At 39.2% G+C, this 19,448-nt stretch overlaps 2 protein-coding genes across 2 annotated transcripts in view; one reads left to right on the top strand and one right to left on the bottom strand.

The window, feature by feature from the left end:
* UFSP2 (UFM1-specific peptidase 2) overlaps positions 1 to 15,407 on the top strand; it is a 26,606-nt gene extending 11,199 nt beyond the window's left edge. The window contains exons 4-11 of the mRNA XM_006882245.1: positions 1,731 to 1,888; positions 2,300 to 2,492; positions 3,977 to 4,123; positions 5,551 to 5,715; positions 5,920 to 6,044; positions 8,045 to 8,121; positions 10,921 to 11,045; positions 15,255 to 15,407. Coding sequence (XP_006882307.1) covers positions 1,731 to 1,888; positions 2,300 to 2,492; positions 3,977 to 4,123; positions 5,551 to 5,715; positions 5,920 to 6,044; positions 8,045 to 8,121; positions 10,921 to 11,045; positions 15,255 to 15,341 — 1,077 coding nt within the window. The 3' untranslated portion in view covers positions 15,342 to 15,407. The remainder of the gene's footprint in view (positions 1 to 1,730; positions 1,889 to 2,299; positions 2,493 to 3,976; positions 4,124 to 5,550; positions 5,716 to 5,919; positions 6,045 to 8,044; positions 8,122 to 10,920; positions 11,046 to 15,254) is intronic.
* Positions 15,408 to 16,129: 722 nt separating this feature from the next.
* ANKRD37 (ankyrin repeat domain 37) lies at positions 16,130 to 18,123 on the bottom strand. Its single transcript, XM_006882244.1, has 4 exons — positions 18,097 to 18,123; positions 17,766 to 17,915; positions 16,870 to 16,961; positions 16,130 to 16,337 (listed from the first exon to the last, which is right to left on the bottom strand). The coding sequence occupies exons 1-4, from the start codon at positions 18,121 to 18,123 to the stop codon at positions 16,130 to 16,132; spliced, it is 477 nt and encodes a 158-aa protein (XP_006882306.1).
* Between the last annotated feature and the right edge of the window lie 1,325 nt (positions 18,124 to 19,448).

The following is a 19,448-nucleotide window of genomic DNA, read 5'->3' as shown; positions in this document are numbered from 1 at the left end:
CTACCTCACCAATCCTCTCCTTCATTTATTACTTGCTGTCCTGTTAAACTTGGCCACTGTTATGTGAGTGAGATGGTATCTCATTGTGGTTTGATGCTCACGTTTTCCAAGATTTGGCTAATAGGGACTTCTTCAAATTGGGATCCCTTAAACATTCTATTTTTGAGCATTTCCTTCTTTTACTTTCTGGAACAAGATGGTCCGGGCTCATTCTGTACTTTTCCCATACTACGCACCCGTGCTATATAGAGGCATGCATATGTAGTGCATGCATTCGCATTTATATATACCTTAAGTCCTATTCTGCTCCTCACAATTCCCGACTTTTTCTTAGTGAGAAAGCTGGCTCCCATAGTTCCCAATATATTTGTTCACTTCTGCAGTACAGAGACTAAGTTATTAATTCATTCCATGGTAAAGCTCAAACCTATTAAGTACTAGACTTCAAAATTTGTTTCTTTAGACAGGAGGATATAGTCAAAATCTTTTTAAAAGTTCTCTGATACATCTCCTTTCTCCTGGTTTTATGATGTTATTTTATGTTGCTCATTTGATTTTGATTTTTAGAAACTTCTAAATCTGTATGAACTTGAATAGTAGAATAGACCTTAGTGAGCCTATATATACCTAGCTTATGCATGTATCAATACATGGCCAGTCTTATATTCCCCATTCATTTCTTCTCCCAAATTATTTTGAACCAGAGAATTTTTTTCCTACTAGTTTATTTACAACATTAGAATACATTGTTTTCAAGAACACATTCTTTCAATTTCCCTCACTCCCCCACCCATCAAATTGTACAACCCAATGATTAATCCTCCCCCATCCCCTGCCCCACCACACATCCTCATCCCTCTGCTTCCACCCTCTCCCACCCCTCTTGGATCTTTATACTCACTCTACAATAATGGTTTTACACAATATTTGTCCTTGTGGGACTGAGTCAGTTCACTCAGCATAACGCTGTCCAGTCCCTTCCAAGTTACGCAATAATTTACAAAAATCAAGTTTGTCCTAGAGAAGGTGAAGCCTTCTTGGAGGCAAAGCTTCATCTGACATATATTTGGGCATGTTGCATGGAGGGACTGGTCATTGGAGAGGGACGTCATGCTTGGGAGGGTGGAGGGACAGGGCAGGAGGGGAAGACCCTCGATGAGATGGATCAATTCTGTGAGTGGAGTCATGGGAATGAGTGCGTTTGTGATGGCAAGGTTGGCACAGGATAGAGCGGCATTTAGGGCTCTTGTACGTAGGGTCACTGTGAGTCACAAACGACTCGATGGCACATAACAACAACAACACTGCTCGTATATGCTGCGTAGTATTCCATTGTGTGAATGTACTATAATTTCTCAATCCATTCATTTGGTCTGTTTCTGTGTTCTTGCGATGGTGACTAATGCTGCTGTGAACGTTGGTGTACAAATCTACATTTGTGCCTCAGTTCTCATTTTCTCAGGTATATTCCAAGTTGTGGAATAGCTGAGTCATATGGAATTTCTGTGTTTAGCTTTTTGAGGAAGTGCCCAACTGCCTTCCAGAGTAGTTGTACCATTTTACAACTCCACCAGCAGTGTATTCTTGCCACATCCTCAGAATTTTTAAGACTGGTTCTTTTAAATAATTTACTCTGAGATTTTGTGTTGCCTTTAAATGTTCTTCACATTCATTCTTTATAGCTGTTGTTCAGTGTACTACACATTGACTATTGCTCTTTATCTATATAGCAGCAGATCGTAAATATAGATCTTATGCTGGAAATGTCAACCCCTCTGAGTGCCGTCACCCCCATCATCGAAAGAGAGAGCGGAGGACATCACTATGTCACTATGACTTTACCAGTTGATGCCGTTATTTCTGTTGCTCCAGAAGAAACCTGGGGAAGGTAAGTGTTCTCTAGCACTGCTGGCACATCTGAAGACCCTTCTGCAAAAGAATCACAGGTTGTTTTTAAATATCATAGACTTACCTCAGGTTTGTTGGTATAAGGTATGACAGTTTTTACTGCAACTTTATAGTAATTATTATACCAAGAAGCATCTAGTTAGTAAATGTTCATTTGGAAGAAATAGTTGTGTTAAGACCTTCAACCACTTTATCCACAGAGAACAAATATATTCTTTTCCTCTGCATAATTCAGGCTTCCTTTAACAGATTGGCCCACTAAATAGTTGTCGGTGTTATTATTGTTGTTGTTGTTGTTATTATTATTATTAAGTATCTGTTAGCTCTAAATTTTCATTGGTCACAGCCATGGATAACTTTTGTTAATATGCTTATATATTTCCTCTCACAGAGTTCGTAAACTTCTAGTTGATGCAATTCATAGTCAACTAACTGATATGGAAAAATGCATTTTGAAATATATGAAAGGAACATCTATTGTGGTGCCTGAACCATTGCACTTTTTATTACCAGGGGAGAAAAATCTCATAACAATATCCTATCCGTCAGGCATTCCAGATGGTCAGCTGCAGGCCTATAGAAAGGTAAAGCTGGTTCCTTTATTATTAGGAGATGGAAAGTGACCATCATTCATTTTTTTATTTAATTATACATTCTCTCAACTCAACATTCTTTTGTGATCAATTTTAAAAGTATGGGAAGCAGAGTATTTGTATTATATATTACATTCATTTCCTCTTTCATGGAATTTCATATTAAAATCAGTCTTTAAAAAATATTATGTTGAACCCATATGTTTAAATTAATTTCATATACATAAATGTATTCTATAGATTCTTTGAAATGTCTGTATTTTTCCTTTCATAAAATCCATAATTCAAAAGATGTTTAAATACCTAGAGCAACTGATCGATCAGTGTGAACACTTCATTTTACCCTTCTTTTATTTGCAGATTTGTGAGAGACAAAACTACAGTTAATGAAGGACGATTAGAATATGTAGTAATTCTGATTAGAATTTGGGGTTTGGAGGAATTTTTGGAGAAAATATAGTCAGCACTCAAAGAAATGAAGACAGTTACTGGCAAAATGACTAATTTAGGGGTACATCTTTTTAATATGTAGCTTACCTTAACACCCATCAAATTATACAGTAGGATATATTCCTAATTTCTTTCTCAAAGAAGAGGTAGACTACTTTAACTCTCTGTGCATCTTTGTAAGTGCTAAAATGCTTTATGAATTGATTTGCAAAGGCAATAACGACAAGATTTGATTAACTTCTTCAAACCACTAGACTAGATGAAGAAACTGTCAAACTTTTTACAGTACCTTGTTTTTACATACATAGGAAAATAGCACATATTAAGCATTTATATGTGTATTTTTCTTTTCATGCCATAGTGGTTGGTTTCCTGTCACTTAACTTTTACTTTGAAATTTATTCACTATCTCTTAGATTTGCTTTGTTTTGTTTTCATTTTATTGATTTGCGTGCAATCATTTATATACATCATGTTTCTTTTCTTTAAGTTTTGTATTATACCATCATTCACATTTTTGCAATCATTTGTATACATTGTTTCATTCATATACTTTGTATTTTATGTAATCAGTTGGTACTGATCTAACATATGTTTCCATATCCCTTAGATTTAAAAAGCACTCTCAACATGATTTCACAAAATGCTTTGCTTTTTTTTCCCATTGTTACATATAAATTACTTACATAAAAGGCTGTGTCAAAATAAACTTTTAGCCCAGATGTTTTTTGATAGACTGTTGGAAGAGATAACCTAACATTTTTAATTATATCCATTCTAACAAGTAATTTATTTCCATTTTTCTGTGTTCCTTACCAGTTTCTATTGATGTACAAAGACAAGCAAAAATAAATCTTACTCGATAAATGGTGACTAAGTCCCACCCTCTTTGACTTTAGTAAATTAAATTATTATTGTTTGAAAACTACTATAACCAATATTTTCTGTTTCATATTTCATTTTATTTCATTTTTGGTTCAGAAGCTACAGAACTGACTTTTTTTCCTCATCTTTCTTAATTTTAGGAATTACATGATCGCTTCAACTTGCCTCATGACAGACCTTATTTCAGAAGGTCTAATGCTTATCACTTTCCCAATGAACCATACAAAGATGGATATATTAGAAATCCACATACTTTTCTTAATCCACCTAACATCGACTCTGGAATGGTAAGTTTAACTAATGCCTGTGGAAATCAGTTGATCATGAATTGTTTTTTGTTGATACCCAATAGAATTTCTCAGGATTGATTCATTATGTGTTTCATACATGTTACATTCATTAGTAAAGGGTGGTTGTTGTTCATTGCCATCAAATTGTACACCACTCACAGCTGACCTGCCAGTAGACTTCCAGAAGTTGTAAAATCTCACAGGAGATCACCCAGCTTCCTCCGTTAGACCAGCTAGTGGATTCAAATCATATACCTTTGGGTTGGTAGCACAAGTTCTTACTTGCTAGTCCACCAGAGCCCTCTTACTGGAAGGTAAGATGTTGTTGTTTTCTTTTGTTGTTGTTGTGTACCATCAAGTCAGAACCTGTCCATTGTTGACCCTTGAGCGGGTTGTCAAGGTAATTAATAGCATGGAAGGAAATTGCCCATCTTTTTCCTGCAGAGCAGTTGTTGATTTTAAATTGTGTACCTTTAGGTTAACAGTGCAACTCCTTACTACTGTTCCACCAGACCACCCTTGAGGGTAAGATGGAATTATTTCACTGAGCTCCCATACTTTTTTGAGTTGTTGTTGTTGTTGTTGTGGACCGTAGAGTCGGAACCAACCCATAGCTCACCTTCTGGCAGGTTTTCAGAGCACAGGAGGAGACTGCCCACCCTTCTCCCACAGAGCAGCTGGTGGCCTTGAACTGCGTGCCTTCAGATATTTTAAAACTAGCAAGTAATGGGTCAAGTAGTGATAAAGGCTTTGGAAAAGAATAAAGTAAACCAGGACCGAGTGATGACCAGAGCAGCAGGAAGGAATGAGCATGCCATATTTATATTGGAGAGTTAGGGGAGGTTTCTAATGGTGAATAGGGACTTTAGTAAAATAAAGGTGCAATGCTGTAAAATTATTTGGAAAAAAGATTGTTCCAGGCAGAGAACACGAATTATAGGACTGTAAGGTCAGATGCCCTGTCATATTTGAACTCAGAGAAAAATCAACATCAGGGAAGATTAACAGGAGGTGAAGTTGAGCAAGGTGGTCCGAAGATGTCTTGCCAGGTTAGAGTTTTGAACCTTTAATAAAAGACCAAGAAAGGTCAATATTAAACCATAGCTGCGGAAGCATTTATATTAAGGAACTAAGGGGTTCTGGTGCCATAGTCCATAGAGATTTGTTCTGTTACAAAAGCCTTGAGCTTCTCTGCTGGTTCAGATCCACCAGTTGCTTCTCTAAAGAAAGATAGGCAATCTCCTCCAGTGTTATTTACAGTCTTAGAGACCCAGTGAAGACCGGCTATGAATTGGTTTCAACTTAATGACTATGAAATACAAAGTAATGGGCTAGCACTAAGAATAGTAAGCATGGCTCAGGCCTTTATAAAAATATTTCCATCTACAATTAATATTTTACCATATTTCTTCTTTTTTATGTAGACTTTTGTGGTCCAGGGCACATATGGCTATCATCATTATATGCAAGATCGGATCGATGACAATGGCTGGGGCTGTGCTTATCGATCTCTGCAAACAATCTGCTCTTGGTTCAAGCATCAGGGATACACAGAAAGAACCATCCCAACCCACAGAGAAATCCAGCAGGTTCAAAAAGTCCTTTTTACATTAAAACCGTTGTACTTTTCTTGAGTCTTTAATATAATTACCGTATGATTCAAACTTATTTATGTTTTGAAGGGGAACAGATTTTTATGCGGGTAGTCAGGGAAATGCTCTAAATGTGATTTTTCAATAACAAATCTTGCGTATGAAGTAATTTCTTTTCCCCTTATTTCTAAATATCTCAAGGCTCTAGTTGATGCGGGTGACAAACCAGCAACATTTGTCGGTTCACGGCAGTGGATTGGCTCTATTGAGGTGCAGCTGGTACTAAGCCAATTGATTGGTGTAACTTCAAAAATATTGTTTGTGAGGTAAGGACATTCTGATTTGATAAAGCATTGCAAAGTGAAGCTTGTGATTTTTATTTCAATAATACACCCTCACCTCACCTCCCAACTTACTTAGGTTCCAAAGTCCAGGTTGTTATGCAGAATTTGCTTTATGGGAAAACAGAGAAAAACCACACCAGATAACAGAAAGACTAATGATGACCTCATTACATAACTCCAAAAACACTGCAAATCACAGCCGTGTTTAGTTGAAACATAACCTTTACCACCAGCGCCCACATCACTCTTGCCTGCATCTGACACCTCAGCATTCATTGCTGTCATGTATGTATTAAAGTGCAAAATAGTTGTATAAGAGATTTTTTAGTGTTGTTGAAAATGCCAGTTGTCACATACAAAGAAATAGTACTTAAGATTAGAAAATTCCATTTTTCTTCATTCATTTTCATTTTTTCCATCTTTGCTGCTTTATCAACCTTGTTTTACTCTTAATATTTTTGAAGTTCTTTTATGTTTATAAGTAAACTTTATGATATGCTTTTAATCATCCATCCTTAATTTTTTTTTATTTAGGTTGTTTATTTTTCATTTCAATGAACATCTACAGAGATTTTGGAATTCCATTCATTCATTGTTGCACCCTTCTCCCCGCACAAACCCCTCCCCCTCCCCCATCCTTAATTTTATCTAGTTAGAAGAAAATTTAGAAATAAGCTTGAACTGGAGTTCTAGAAAGTCAGCCTTTTTCATGCTCAAATCATTAAAATGTTTTGAAAAGGGAAAAATCAAATCTTTTTACTTATACTCCTTTTCTTCCTATGGTATTCATAAACAAGCAAAGTGTGCTAAGAATGTAATTTTTTCTAATATATTTTTATAATGGTAATATAAAAATATTAGAAAACATAAATTTAAAAAAATATTCATTTCTATGACTATTAACTAGCTTTTTCCTGATTTGTGGTCTTGTCTTTTACACTCCATTTTCCATTATGGCTTATCTTTTAGGACAATACTTATTGTCTTACAGTTTTCTATAAGGTCTTATCTTTTTCTATTAGGTTTTATCTTTTACACTCCATTTTCTCTGTTAATTTTAGTAATATTATTATTATACAAGTACATCAAACTTGTGATTTTATAGCTGAGATCTGGACAGGTTGTGGAAATCAGTGGTCACAATTGTTTAAGTAGGGAAGTATACAGTGATTAAAAACAAAGTTTTGGCACATTAAAATATTTCTGTATTCTTTAATAGTGCCATATGGCACTTTGAAAAAAAGTATCCCTTACTTTGTGTTCTTCCCCTTCTTAAGAGTTGAAAATCTATTACTAAACCAATTACAGAGTAGTAGTTCTGACTCATGGCAACCCCATGTGTTAGAGAACTGAGGTTTTCAGTGGCTGATTATGTTTCAAAGGAGATTGCTGGGACTGATTTCCAAACTCTCACTGGGTAGACTCTGGGTGTTAATTGTTTCCATCCCCAGGGTCTTCTGAAATAGTATAGGATCTTGAAGGAGTCTCTAAAAATAGTTTGTTGACATTTTCACCTTAACTTCATGGACTTTTTCTCTTTTAGTCCTGAAATCTCCTCAGTCATGTGGACAGTACAGGTCCTATTGGTCCCAATTTAAAAATGAAGACATTGAGACTCAAGTCTACTAACAGGAAGACAAAAGCACAAGGCTTGAGCCTCATTCTTCAGATAGTTAAGTCTATACAATAAAAGTCCCTGCCCACCATGGTGACCAGTTTCAGTTCCTTCTAAAAAATTCAGGTCCTTAAGCAAAAAGTGAGGTCCTTAAAAATATTTAGAAAAGCTATATTCCTTTCAATTGCTAAGTCATTTTTTACTCTTGTGTATTATTGTTTTATATATATATATTCCCTAATAATATACCATAAAAGAAAACAAATTATATAAATAAACAAAGGAAAAAAACCACTGGCCTCCAAGCTCATTACTTGACCTTATATTTTGAAGTGGTCCATCCAAGACAAAAATTGTTTCTTTCTAGTCAAGGTTCTGAAATGGCTTCTAAAGGCCAGGAACTGGCTACTCATTTCCAGAGTGAAGGGACTCCAGTGATGATTGGTAAGTGTTTTGGAAATCTTAAGTTCTTCTGATAGAGTTTAAAATATGTAAAACTTATTAATACGAATATTTACTGTTACATAAAATTACCCCTTTTAAACATTTTAAAATTAAGTTCACACTATATTGTCTCCCTGTCTATTTTTTTTTAACAGAAGTAAAGATTAAGAAGAGACTTAACTTAGTCAACACATCGAGGTTTCTTGTGCCGTCATGTCAGAATTGAGTTATAACTAATATAACTCCAACTAATATTGAGTTATAACTAATATAACTCCAGCCGACTTTCAGAGGCTGTAAATCACACAAGAAGAGATTGTCCATTTTTATGCTGTGCATTGAAACCACTCGCGTTGCAGTAGCAGCTCAACTCCTTACCCACTAGGTCACCAGAGCTGATGGACACAGGAGGTCACTCATCTAGGAATCTGAAGTCACAATAATTTGGCTAGCTATGTGATGCAACTTGCAAACCTCTGTGGGTTTTATATGCAAAATAAGAGGATTAGATTCACTGATTTAAAGAATATTAATTCTCTGACAGACAAGACTTATTCTATGATACTAGAAGGCAAAGTAAGAGTAGGTGAGAGAGTGACTGTGCGCTGTAGGGAGAAGGCTGATGTTTTGTGGCCATGTCTCAGGCTCCTTCTGTGTAATTCCATAAATATAGTTGTTGTTGATTGCCTTCAAGTCGAGCACAACGCATAGCGACCCTATAAACAAAAGGCCTGAAGCCCCTCTACAACTATTAACATTCATCAAAGTTCATAGAGTTTCCAGAGCCATGTTGTTTAGGAAGTGGATGCCACTCCTGCTTCCAAACTTGTCATAGTATGTTACTGTTGTTATGTGCATTTGAGTCTCCTGTGATATATAGTGACCCTACATACAACAGCTCTGAATCCTTCCCTGTCTTGATCCACTCTCACTAATGCCAACACACCAATATTGCCCCAGTTACTGTATCAATCCATCTCATCCAGGGTCTCCCTCTCCTGGGCTGTCTGTCCACTCTTCCAAGCATGATGTACTTTTCCAAGGACCAATATCCCATGGTCACATGCCCAAAGTAAGTGAGGCAGAGCTTCAAAATCCAAACCTCCAAGGAGAGACTTAGTTTCACCCTCTCCAAGACAGACCTTTTTGTTAGCAATCTATGGTATGGTCAAGACTCTTCTCCAGCACCAAAACTCTAAGGCATCTATCCTTCTGTCATCCTTAGTCATTATCCAACTCTCTGAAGCATAACAAGTAATTGAGAAGACCATGGCCTGCATTAGGCATTCCTTTGTGTCTAGACTGACATTGTTGCTCTTCAGCACTCAGGAGAGGTCCGTGACAGCAGATTTTCCCAGTGCAATTCGTCTTTAGATTTCCTGAGAGCTGGTGTTAAGAATATTGATTGTGAATGTGAGCAAGCTGTCATTGCTAACAACCTCAATCTCTTCTCCATCAATTATGTTGTTGACAATTGGCCCAGTGGTGAAAATCTTTGTCTTCTTGATGTTGAGCTTCAGTCCATGTTGAAGACTATAGTCCTTGACCTCTTACAGCAAGTGTTTCAGGTCCTTCTCAGTTTCAGCAAGCAAGGTTGTGTTGTATCGTAGATTATTAGTCTTCCTCCAATCTTGATACCATACTCCTCCTCATAAAGCCCTGCTTCGCAAATTATCTGTTCTGCATACACACTGAAAAGGTGTGGGGACAGGGTGCGTATCTGACGTTCTTCTTTCCTGATTTTAAACCATGCAGTGTTTCCTTGCTCTGTTCTGAGAACTGCTGCTTGGTCCAAATATAGATTTTGTATAAGCATGATCAAGTGTTCTGAGATTCCCATTTTCCTCAAGGTCAGCCACAATTTATTGTGATCCACACAGTCAAGTGCCTTTGCATAGTCAATGAAACACAGACATTCTTCTGGTACTCTGTGCTTTCTGCCAAGATCCATCTGACATTGGCAATAAAGTCCCTAGTGCCACGACCTCTTCTAAACCCAGCCTGTATTTCTGGTAGTTCTCTGTCAATGTACTGTTCAAGTCTCTGAGACAGTAAGTCATAGAACTTAGCAGAAGCCCTGTGGCCAGGATCTTCCCTAAGTACAGCCTCAAGCAAAAATCTTTTTCTGAAATTGCTACATGGGATTTGGACTTACATCCTCCTAAACAAGAGTTGGACAAAAGCATGAGAGACCAGTAGCAGTGTGTAGTGCAAAGGCATCACAGAAGTGACTGGTGTTCATACTGAGAGGTGACTGGGGAAGGGAGGGCTTGACCAGGTGTGCAAGGAATGGAGAGGTTGCAGGGAAAGGGTAGAGACAAGTCATATGTGTTTGGGGTCAGTGGGCAGTGAATGTATTGGTTATTTCTGTAAGGGAAGTATCTTTAACTTGCTAGATAAAATACTTGTCTGTTAAATATTCTTCTAATAGTGAACATCCAAATTTAGACAGACTAGGAAGAAGGATTGGCCATCCACTTCTGAAATATAACTGGCCTTTGAAAACCCTGTATGTACAGCAGAGCACACTTAAGAGTAGACCAGCAGATATGGCAACTGAAGTTGAGCCCTCCAATTTGGAAACACAAGGGAGGAGAAACAGTTGTAAGAAGAAATATAGTAATGAAATAAATTATTTTAGATATAATGGTATATTTTTATATTAAAGGTATAATATTATTTTTACAAATGCTACTTGAAGTCACTTAAAAGGAAAAATCATCAGTCTTCTAAAATTTAATTTGAATAGGAAGTCCAAATCTGTGTATGACCTTAACATGCTATTTCTTTTTTCTGTAGGAGGCGGAGTTTTGGCCCACACAATTTTAGGAGTTGCATGGAATGAGATGACAGGGCAGATTAAATTTCTGATTCTAGATCCACATTATACAGGTGCTGAAGATCTGCAAGTTATTTTGGAAAAGGTAATTTTCTGTTTGCTCAGTCTTTGTTATAGTACTTAATATGTGCCAGGCACTGCCTTAAACACTAGACCCATTATAAAAAAGTCTTTCAGTAGCTCTCGGCTTTCCATCCATCTACTATCAGATAACAAGGAATCCCAAGAAAAAAATGTCAAGAATGATGCTCTTCTCCAAGGGCTGTACCTTCTGATAACATGTAAAGAATATGAGATACAGTCTCACATTCTTGCTCCTAAAGAACATTCTGGCTATACACTTGTAAGAAATATTTGTTGCTGGAATTCTGAGGCCCTCTGGCAGACCTCTCCACCCTCTTGTGAAACTTTCCTGTAATTTCCAGGCCAGTCACCTCAATGAAAAGAAGCTGGGCTCACTCTCCTCTGTGCCTATTCGTTTCAGCATTTTTTTTTACTTTGAGCTTGTTTGATATCATGTATCAATATATCAGTATAATAATGTGTTTCATACTTATCAGGAGGGAAAATAACAAATAAGAAGACCATCACTCAGCCCTCATCCTTTACACTAAAATGAGAGCTAACACACCTTAGTTTCTTAGTTTCTTCTATAGAATGTTCAGTTCAACTCTAGGTCCTGCCAGATTTCCCAACAACACGTGTTCGAAGGAAAGACCATGGCATCATGTAACTCTGACCAGTCTTCAACAGAGTCTTTAATGAACAAGTTATCCTAAAAGAAAGTTGATAAATTTATATATACATAGTAAGGTTTTGTTTATCTATGAGGGACAAAGTAGAGAGCTCTGGTGACCTAGTGGCAGGAAGCTGCACTGCAATCCCAAAGGCACGTAGTTTGAATCCACCACCTGCTCTGAGGGAGAAGGATGGGCAGTTTCCTCCAGAGCAATTAAGTGCTTCTAAAAACCAGAGCCAGAGAAGAGGAAATAGAAGATTTCTACCAACTTATACAGTTGGAGATAGATAGAACATGCATTGATAATAATGGGAGACTGGAATGCAAAAGTTGGGAACAGAGAAGAAGATTCAGTAGTTGGAAAACATGGACGCAGTGACAAAAGTGGAGCTAGAGAGAGAATGAATTTTGAGCAATGAATGACTTATTCATTGCAAATATGTTTTCTAAGAGACATAAACGCAGGTTATATACATGGATCTCACTTGATTAGGAATGGATCTCACCTGTTTAGGAATCAGATTACATCTGCAGAAAGAACCGCTGGAGAAGCTCAATATCAGCTGTGAAAACTAGGTCAAGAGCTGATTGTGGAAGAGATCACCAACTACTCATATGCAAGTTCAAGCTGAAGCCGAGGAAAATTAAACTGAATCCACGGGAACCAAAATATGACTTTCAGTCTATCCCACCTAATTTCAGAACCATCTCAGGAACAGTTGTAAGGCCTTGAGCATCAATTAGCGAAGACCAGATGAGTTGTGGGAGGATATCAAGGGTATTATCCAGGAAGAGGGCAGATGGTCATTGCAAAGACAGAAGATGAGCAAAAGACCAAAATGGATGTCAGAAGAGACTCTGACTATTGCACTGGAGCACAGAGAAGCCAAAGCAGAAGGAAGAATTCAAGATACTAACGAGCTGAATAGAAGATTTCAAAAGGCAGCATGGGATGACAAAGTAAAATATTACAGTGAAATGTGCAAGAAGTTGGAGTCAGAAAATCAAAAGGGCCAAACTCGCTCAGCATTTCTTAAGCTCAAGGAACTGAAGAACAAATTCAAACCTCGAATTGCTATTCAAGGATGCTTTAGGCAGAATATTAAATGATCCAGAAAGTATTAAAAGAAGATGGAAAGAATATACTGAGTCACTCTATCGAAAGGAATTGGCAGATACAGAAGAATTTAATGAAACAATATATGAGCAAGAGCCTATGGTGCTGAAGGAAGTTCAGTCTGCTTTGAAGGAAATAGCAAAAAATAAGGCCTCAGGAATAGATGGTATACCAATTGACATATTTCAGCTAACAGATGCTGCCCTGGACAGGCTCACCAAGTTGTGCCAAGAAATCTGGAGAACAACCATTTGGCCAACTGACTGGAAGAGATCCATATTTGTTCCCATTCCAAAGATGTGGAAACTATAGGACAGAATCATTGATTTCACATGCAAGCAAGATTCTACTGAAGATTATCCAAAAACGACTGGAACAGCACATCAGCAGAGAACTGCCAGAAGTCCAGGCTGGGTTTAGAAGGGGTTGTGATACTAGGGATATTGTAGCTAATGTTAGATGCATCCTGGCTGAAAGCAGGGAATACCACAGGAATGTCTGTGTTTCATTAACTATGCAAAGGCATGTGACTGTGTGGATCATAACAAACTGTGGCTGACTCTGAGAAGAATGGGAATCCCAGAACACTTGATCGTGCTTATGTGAAACCTATACTTGGACCAAGAGGCAGTCGTCAAAACAGAGCCGGGCAATACTTCACGGTTCAAAATTGGGAAGGGCGTACGCCAGGGATGCGTCCTATCTCCATACCGTTTCAACCTGTATGCAGAACAGATTATCCAGGAGGCTGGGCTCTGTGAGGAGAAATGTGGGGTCAGGATTGGTGGAAGATCTATCAACAATCTGCATTATGCAGATGACACAACCCTGCTTGCTCAAACTGAGGAGGACCTGAAGCGCTTGCTGCAGAGGGTCAAGGATTGCAGCCTGCAATATGGATTGAGGTTCAGTGTCAAGAAGGCAAAGATTCTCACCACTGGACCAATTGGCAGCATCAGGATGGATGGTGAAGAGATTGAGATTGTTCACAGCTTTAGTTTGCTTGGCTCCACAATCAACACTCTTGGCACCAGCAGCCAGGAAATTAAAAAGCGTATTGCCATGGGAGTGGACTGCTTTTTCAGGAATGTGTTTGACGTGCAGGTTTGCTCTGTCCCTAGAGTGAGGCTAGCCAGCCTGGGCCTAAGGTTTGAACCAGGAGGTGGCCTTAAGCCAAAGGAAGCTGGGAAGGAAGCGGCCATGTTGTTCCTGGTTTGGCTGGCACCTTCACAGGCTCTTATGGAAGCTCTCCTTGCCAGAAGGCAGGAGCGTGGTGGTGGGGAGTGCAGGAATCGTGGCAAGCCTTTGAATGGACTGCTTTTCCGGGAATGTGTCGTTCATAGGGTCGCTATGAGTCGTCTACGACTCATTGGCATTAAACAACAACAAACAACAACATTGCCATGGGAAAGTCTGCTGTTAGGGACCTCTCCAAAGTACTGAAGAGCAATGTTTTTTCTCTGGAGACTAAGGTGTGTCTGATATAGGCCATGGTCTGTTATACTTGTTATACATCAGAGAGTTGGACAATGACTAGGGAAGATAGAAGGAGAATTGATGCCATTGAGCTGTGGTGTTGGAGAAGAGTATTGAGAGTACTATAGACTGATAGGAAAACAAACGGATTCATCCTGGAAAGGGTTAAACTGGGCGGCTCCTTGGAGGCAAGGATTCTGAGGCTCCTTCTAACATACTTTGGACATGTAAGGAGAGACTGGTCGTTGGAGAGGGACATCATGCTTGGGAGGGTGGAGGGACGGCGCAGGGGAGGAAGGGCCTCTATGAGGTGGATTGATTCAGTGACTGGGATAATCGGGATGGGAGTGTCAGAAACAGGCTGTTGTACATAGAGTCACTATGAATCGCAAGCGACTGGAGGCACATAACATCAACAACAACAAAGGCCCGCTGGAGGGTCAGCCTTGGGTCAGTTCTGACTCAACAGTATACAACAATGGGCCAAGTATTAATAATTACTTGAATGGAAAGTAGAATTGGTTATCACCTAAAGAAAATGAAAAGGCATAAAATACAACTCATAAGGCAAGCTACAGTTTCTATTCCTGTATTTCATAAGATCTAAGGTCAAATGGTGCATATTACAATGTTTTTTACTAGTAAAAAAGAAAAACTATCATGCCATTGATGCCAGTTGTAAAACAGTATTTATAATAAAATACTGGTTTTGTTATAACAGTTATTACTAGAGAGACTTTCTTTTTTTAAGCATTCTTTGATTTAGTATTATAGAATTAAAAATTTTAAAACTATCTTAAGTTGACTCAGTTGTTTTTCTAGGCTTTGTTGAAATACAAATTTTTTTATAATAATTTGGAGTTTTATTCCAGTATTCTGCTGCTAGAACCTCATGTTATTATTTAGTTCTTGTCATCCTGTAACTTTATAAAAGCTTTCCCTTTCTTTTCTCCAAAATCTAGGGTTGGTGTGGATGGAAAGGCCCAGATTTTTGGAACAAGGATGCTTACTATAATTTATGCCTTCCTCAGCGACCACAGATGATTTAAAACATCTTGAATTCAGACCATAATAAAATTATTCTGTACATTTCTTAATAAAGAATAAGTTTCATTCCAAATTCTGCATGTAATTGATAGTTTAAATTATCACCCCTCCCCCCCAAAAAAATTGTAAATACCAAAGAAAGAAAAGAAGTTATTCTTTAGGTATGTCTTTAATAACTTAAAAAACAAAGCATGCACAACACCAGAATACAGGCATGTAAATACATGTATACTTCAAAGTTATCTTCACTTGGAAGAAAGTTTTCCTCCTCAGGAGTTTAAGTACACTGAGCTAAAAGCCACTGCTTGTAGCTGAACGGGACATCTCCATCAAAGCTTCTTCAAATTTCTTCAAAATCGCATGGCATCTGAAAGCACATAATGCACTGTTGTTATTCGCTTCCTTAGTTCCTCACTCACCAGGCCCCATGGGTGCATAGCAGAACTGCTTCAGAAGTTTTTCACGATGGCCTTTGGGAAGCAGATCATTAGCTCTGTTTTCCAAGGAGCCTCTGGTCCATGTAAAACCACTAAACTTTCAGGTCATAGTCTAGCACGTAATCATTTGTACCACACAGGGGCTGCATGAAACACTCAAAGCCTTTCTCCCTGCTGGACTACCATGAAGGGCAGTTTTTGGTCACTAAAATTTAGTAGCATTAACTATAACCAGTTTAATGAATGAAAATATACACTAGAAGGAACACTGCCAAGATTTAGTTGGAACATTAAGTTGTATGCTAACATGTAAGAAATCCTTGCCAAAGGAAGAAAAAGAAGCTAAAATCTACTTACCAACACTTCCTTTTCCCATTTGTGCTTTCTGTACTTCCAAAACTTCGTTTCTGTCTGAGCACTGGAACACAATGGCCCCTGCTGGATGGTTCGCTTGACTTTATAGTCTGTATACATTTAATTGTGCTAAGAAACTTGGCACATTCCAAAAATCCATATGACCACGCAAGATCTTCAGCTGTTTGTCCATCCTTGTTACGTAAACTAAAATCAAGACAAAAGTAATGGTTAATTTGTTATTTAAATCTCCACAAAGGTGCTTTGAGCGCATATAAACAACAGTTTCATAGTTAAAGAGCTAAAAGAAGCACAGAGACATTTAATTTGTCTGTACTTGTATTCTCAGGAGCTAGCAGAGAATGAACTCTGTTATTGAATTAATGAAATAGTATTTGGTATCCAATATCATAAATAAGTACATAACGGAAGTCAGTGAGAACTTCTACAGAATGAATCTTCCTAAACCACAGCTAAATGGGATGTTGTTAGGTGCTGTCAATAGAGTATAATATATACTCGATGAACAACAAGTCAGAATACTGCCATAACAGATGAAACCTTAGTTCTAAATTATTAGGATCCACTTTACTCACTCAAATGGAATATATAAGATATTCTGTTAGTCTACATTAATATTCACATTAAGCAGTTTTTAAAGTACAAGTTAAATTAAACCTCAGAAGTCTCATTAGTGTAATGAAAGAAAACAATCTGAACCCTCTGATTTTATACTTACTCAATTTGGGCATCTCTGGCTACCAGCAGGCTGAGGCATTCCAGGCTGCCGACTTTTGCTGCCTTGTGTAATGGAGCTTCTCCAAAAATATCCTTAAAGATAAAAGAACAAATTATAGAGTCTCTCCCCAAAATACGTTCTTGCAGGAAATAAGTGGATGAAGTTTTATGTTGTCAATTTAAGGAAGTTGCTTAGAACTGTGTTACTATCAGACAAAATCTTTAAAACACACTTTTCTATTTTTTATGATATTCCCTTGGCATGCTATTTTAACACAGTTTCAATTAATAAAAGCATTGCATAGGTTGCATCAATATATTAAAATGGAAGGAAAAAGTAAAGCTTTGGAGCTAGATTTAAAAATACCCCCTCATCAGGCATGTATGATTCAAGAGGAGATGCAGACTGCCATAAAGTGTAGGGAACTGATTTCTCAATTGCAGGCATGGACAGTATTTCAGTTGCTACAGTGAAACGTTCAATTTGGTTGATGTAGGAATTTTTTCCTTTTGAAATAAACTGTCCAGTGTGATAGGAAATAGCAACACATGTCTTACTTAGGAGCACTTGACTAGTGTGAACTGAGATGATCACACAACTGTGAAAGTCACCAGATTGTGAACACTTAGTATGAAAGGAATGTAATGTTCTCTTTTGATTACACTGAAAGAACATTTTTGCTAAATTACTAAGATTTATTTCATTTTCATGTCGGTACGAGAAAAAGTTTAACTACAAACATGACTTGCTCTGCATTTCTAATGTTCACCGCTGTCATAGGCATGTTTACAACTGTTGAAATAGCTGTAAAGTTTGGCGTCTACGAAATGCTCCTGTGGCTCTGTCTGGGGCGGAGAGAGGAGTTGCACACACAAAACAATCAGTTACCTAGTTACCTGTTGATTGAGGTCAGCACCCGTTTGCAGCTGCCAGAGAAGCAAGCAAGCCAGGCCGCCACCAGCGGCCAAGTGCACAGGCGACTGTTTGCAGGGATCCGAAGGTGCATTTACAGAGGCCCCTGTCTCCAGGAGATGCTTCAGGTCCACCTGCAGGAAGACAACAGATCTAGCACCCACCTCGCCTTTGTCGAATCCCTCCCACGCCCAAAACACCGACAAGGCTGGACTAGGCAGCGTTGAGTGGTCAATCCACTTTCACACTTGCTCCCTAAGAAGACAGGGCATCTGGAAGTGTAAGCCTGCAAGACAATAGCAATACGAATCTCACCTCCAGATTGCAATCAAGCAACAGCATTTCCTTGTCAAAGAAGAGACAGGAGCCTGCGGAGAGCGGGATCGCAGGCACTGATTGCAGCCTCGCAGGTAAGAGTGCCAGGCCTGTCTGAGTGCAGGGGAACTTTAAATACACAGGAGCCATCGGGCCCGCCCTTTGCCTCCACGCCCCAGCTCTGGCGGCGCCCCAGCGGCCCAGCCCTTGAGCTCTGACTTTTCCTTGCACTCGGGCTGCAGCACGTACACAAACACTGGCACGTGCAGATGGTGCCTTGGAGTTCGGGGAGGGGCAGCCGCCAGGGGCCGTGGCCCAGGCGCCGATTGGCCAGCCGGCAAGGGCCGAGCCACCCCCTGGGCGAGGTGCTCCACCGGCCTCTCTGAGCCCCAGCACGCGTGCTCAGAGCTAGGGCCCCAGGCTGCGAGGGCGGAAATCAGGGCGGTTGGGACACTGCAGGCGACATGAGGCGCGCTCCATTTGACACGTCTCACATTGGCGTGCTCTGCCTTGTAGCTTCTTTGGAGGAACGGGAAGTGCAGGGAAGGTTTTGGTTTCTTACACTTATATGCACGTAACCAGGAAACAAGCGAGCTGTAAAGATGTTTTTCCGCTGGGAGAGCTTTGGAAACCATTGTGCAGGGTGCAGATGCCTTGCCCTCTCCTTCCTCGCCCAGCCTTGAAGAAATGAGTTTCCTTCTTTACCTTCACAGTGAGCCTATGTTACGTATCCCTGGAATTTTGGGAAGTCCAGATGAAAGCTGAGACTTGGGGGTGTCTAGAAAGGAAGAGAGCTGGACGTATTTGAGGAGCCCTTGGGTGGTGCAGACTGTTAACACTCTTGGCTACTAGCTGAAACCTAGGCGATTTGATCAACCAAAGGCTCTTCGGGAGAAAGGCCAGCACATCTAGTTTGAAATAAAAAACACAAGGTCTCCCCTGACATTGATGGGGTTCTGGTGAGCCTAAGTTTCACTCTATGGTAATTAGAATGGGGTGGTTAATGTGAAGTGGGGAGAGATGGAGACTTCTTTTTTATCATGTTGTTGTTGTTGTTGTTGTTAAGTGCCTTCGAGTCCCAGGCGACTCATAGCGACCCCATGAAGGAGAGTCCTCGAGGCTTGGATGCCTTTCATCCTCTCTCCAGGTTCATAGGGTTTCAGGAGGCAAGCTATTATGGAAGTGGATGCCACTCCTTCCAAGCTTGTTTTCATCGGGGAGCTCCACCCCATTTTCTGTCCGCATTGGGTAGCCAACCATTAAGGCATTTGACACATCAGTGTCACAGTGTTCAGCCTCACAGCAACCACAAGTGACCTCTGTATGACAACCTGTACACCAGGGCTATATGA

The sequence above is a fragment of the Elephantulus edwardii genome, unplaced genomic scaffold (genome assembly GCF_000299155.1).
Source record: "Elephantulus edwardii isolate Elephantulus edwardi_28Jun2011 unplaced genomic scaffold, EleEdw1.0 scaffold00018, whole genome shotgun sequence".
Lineage (NCBI taxonomy): Eukaryota > Metazoa > Chordata > Mammalia > Macroscelidea > Macroscelididae > Elephantulus > Elephantulus edwardii.
The sequence above is the reverse complement of the archived record's forward strand: the minus strand, read 5'-3'. Positions and strand labels throughout refer to the sequence as shown.

What these genes read in the sequence shown, in the direction of transcription:
- ANKRD37 (XM_006882244.1), bottom strand. Translation starts at nt 18,123, where the DNA reads ATGCTGTTGCTTGATTGCAATCTGGAG. An exon ending in TGCTTGATTGCAATCTGGAG is followed by an intron (nt 17,916 to 18,096) that starts GTGAGATTCGTA and finishes GTCTTCCTGCAG; the next exon opens with GTGGACCTGAAGCATCTCCT. An exon ending in GCCAGAGATGCCCAAATTGA is followed by an intron (nt 16,338 to 16,869) that starts GTAAGTATAAAA and finishes TCTTGATTTTAG; the next exon opens with TTTACGTAACAAGGATGGAC.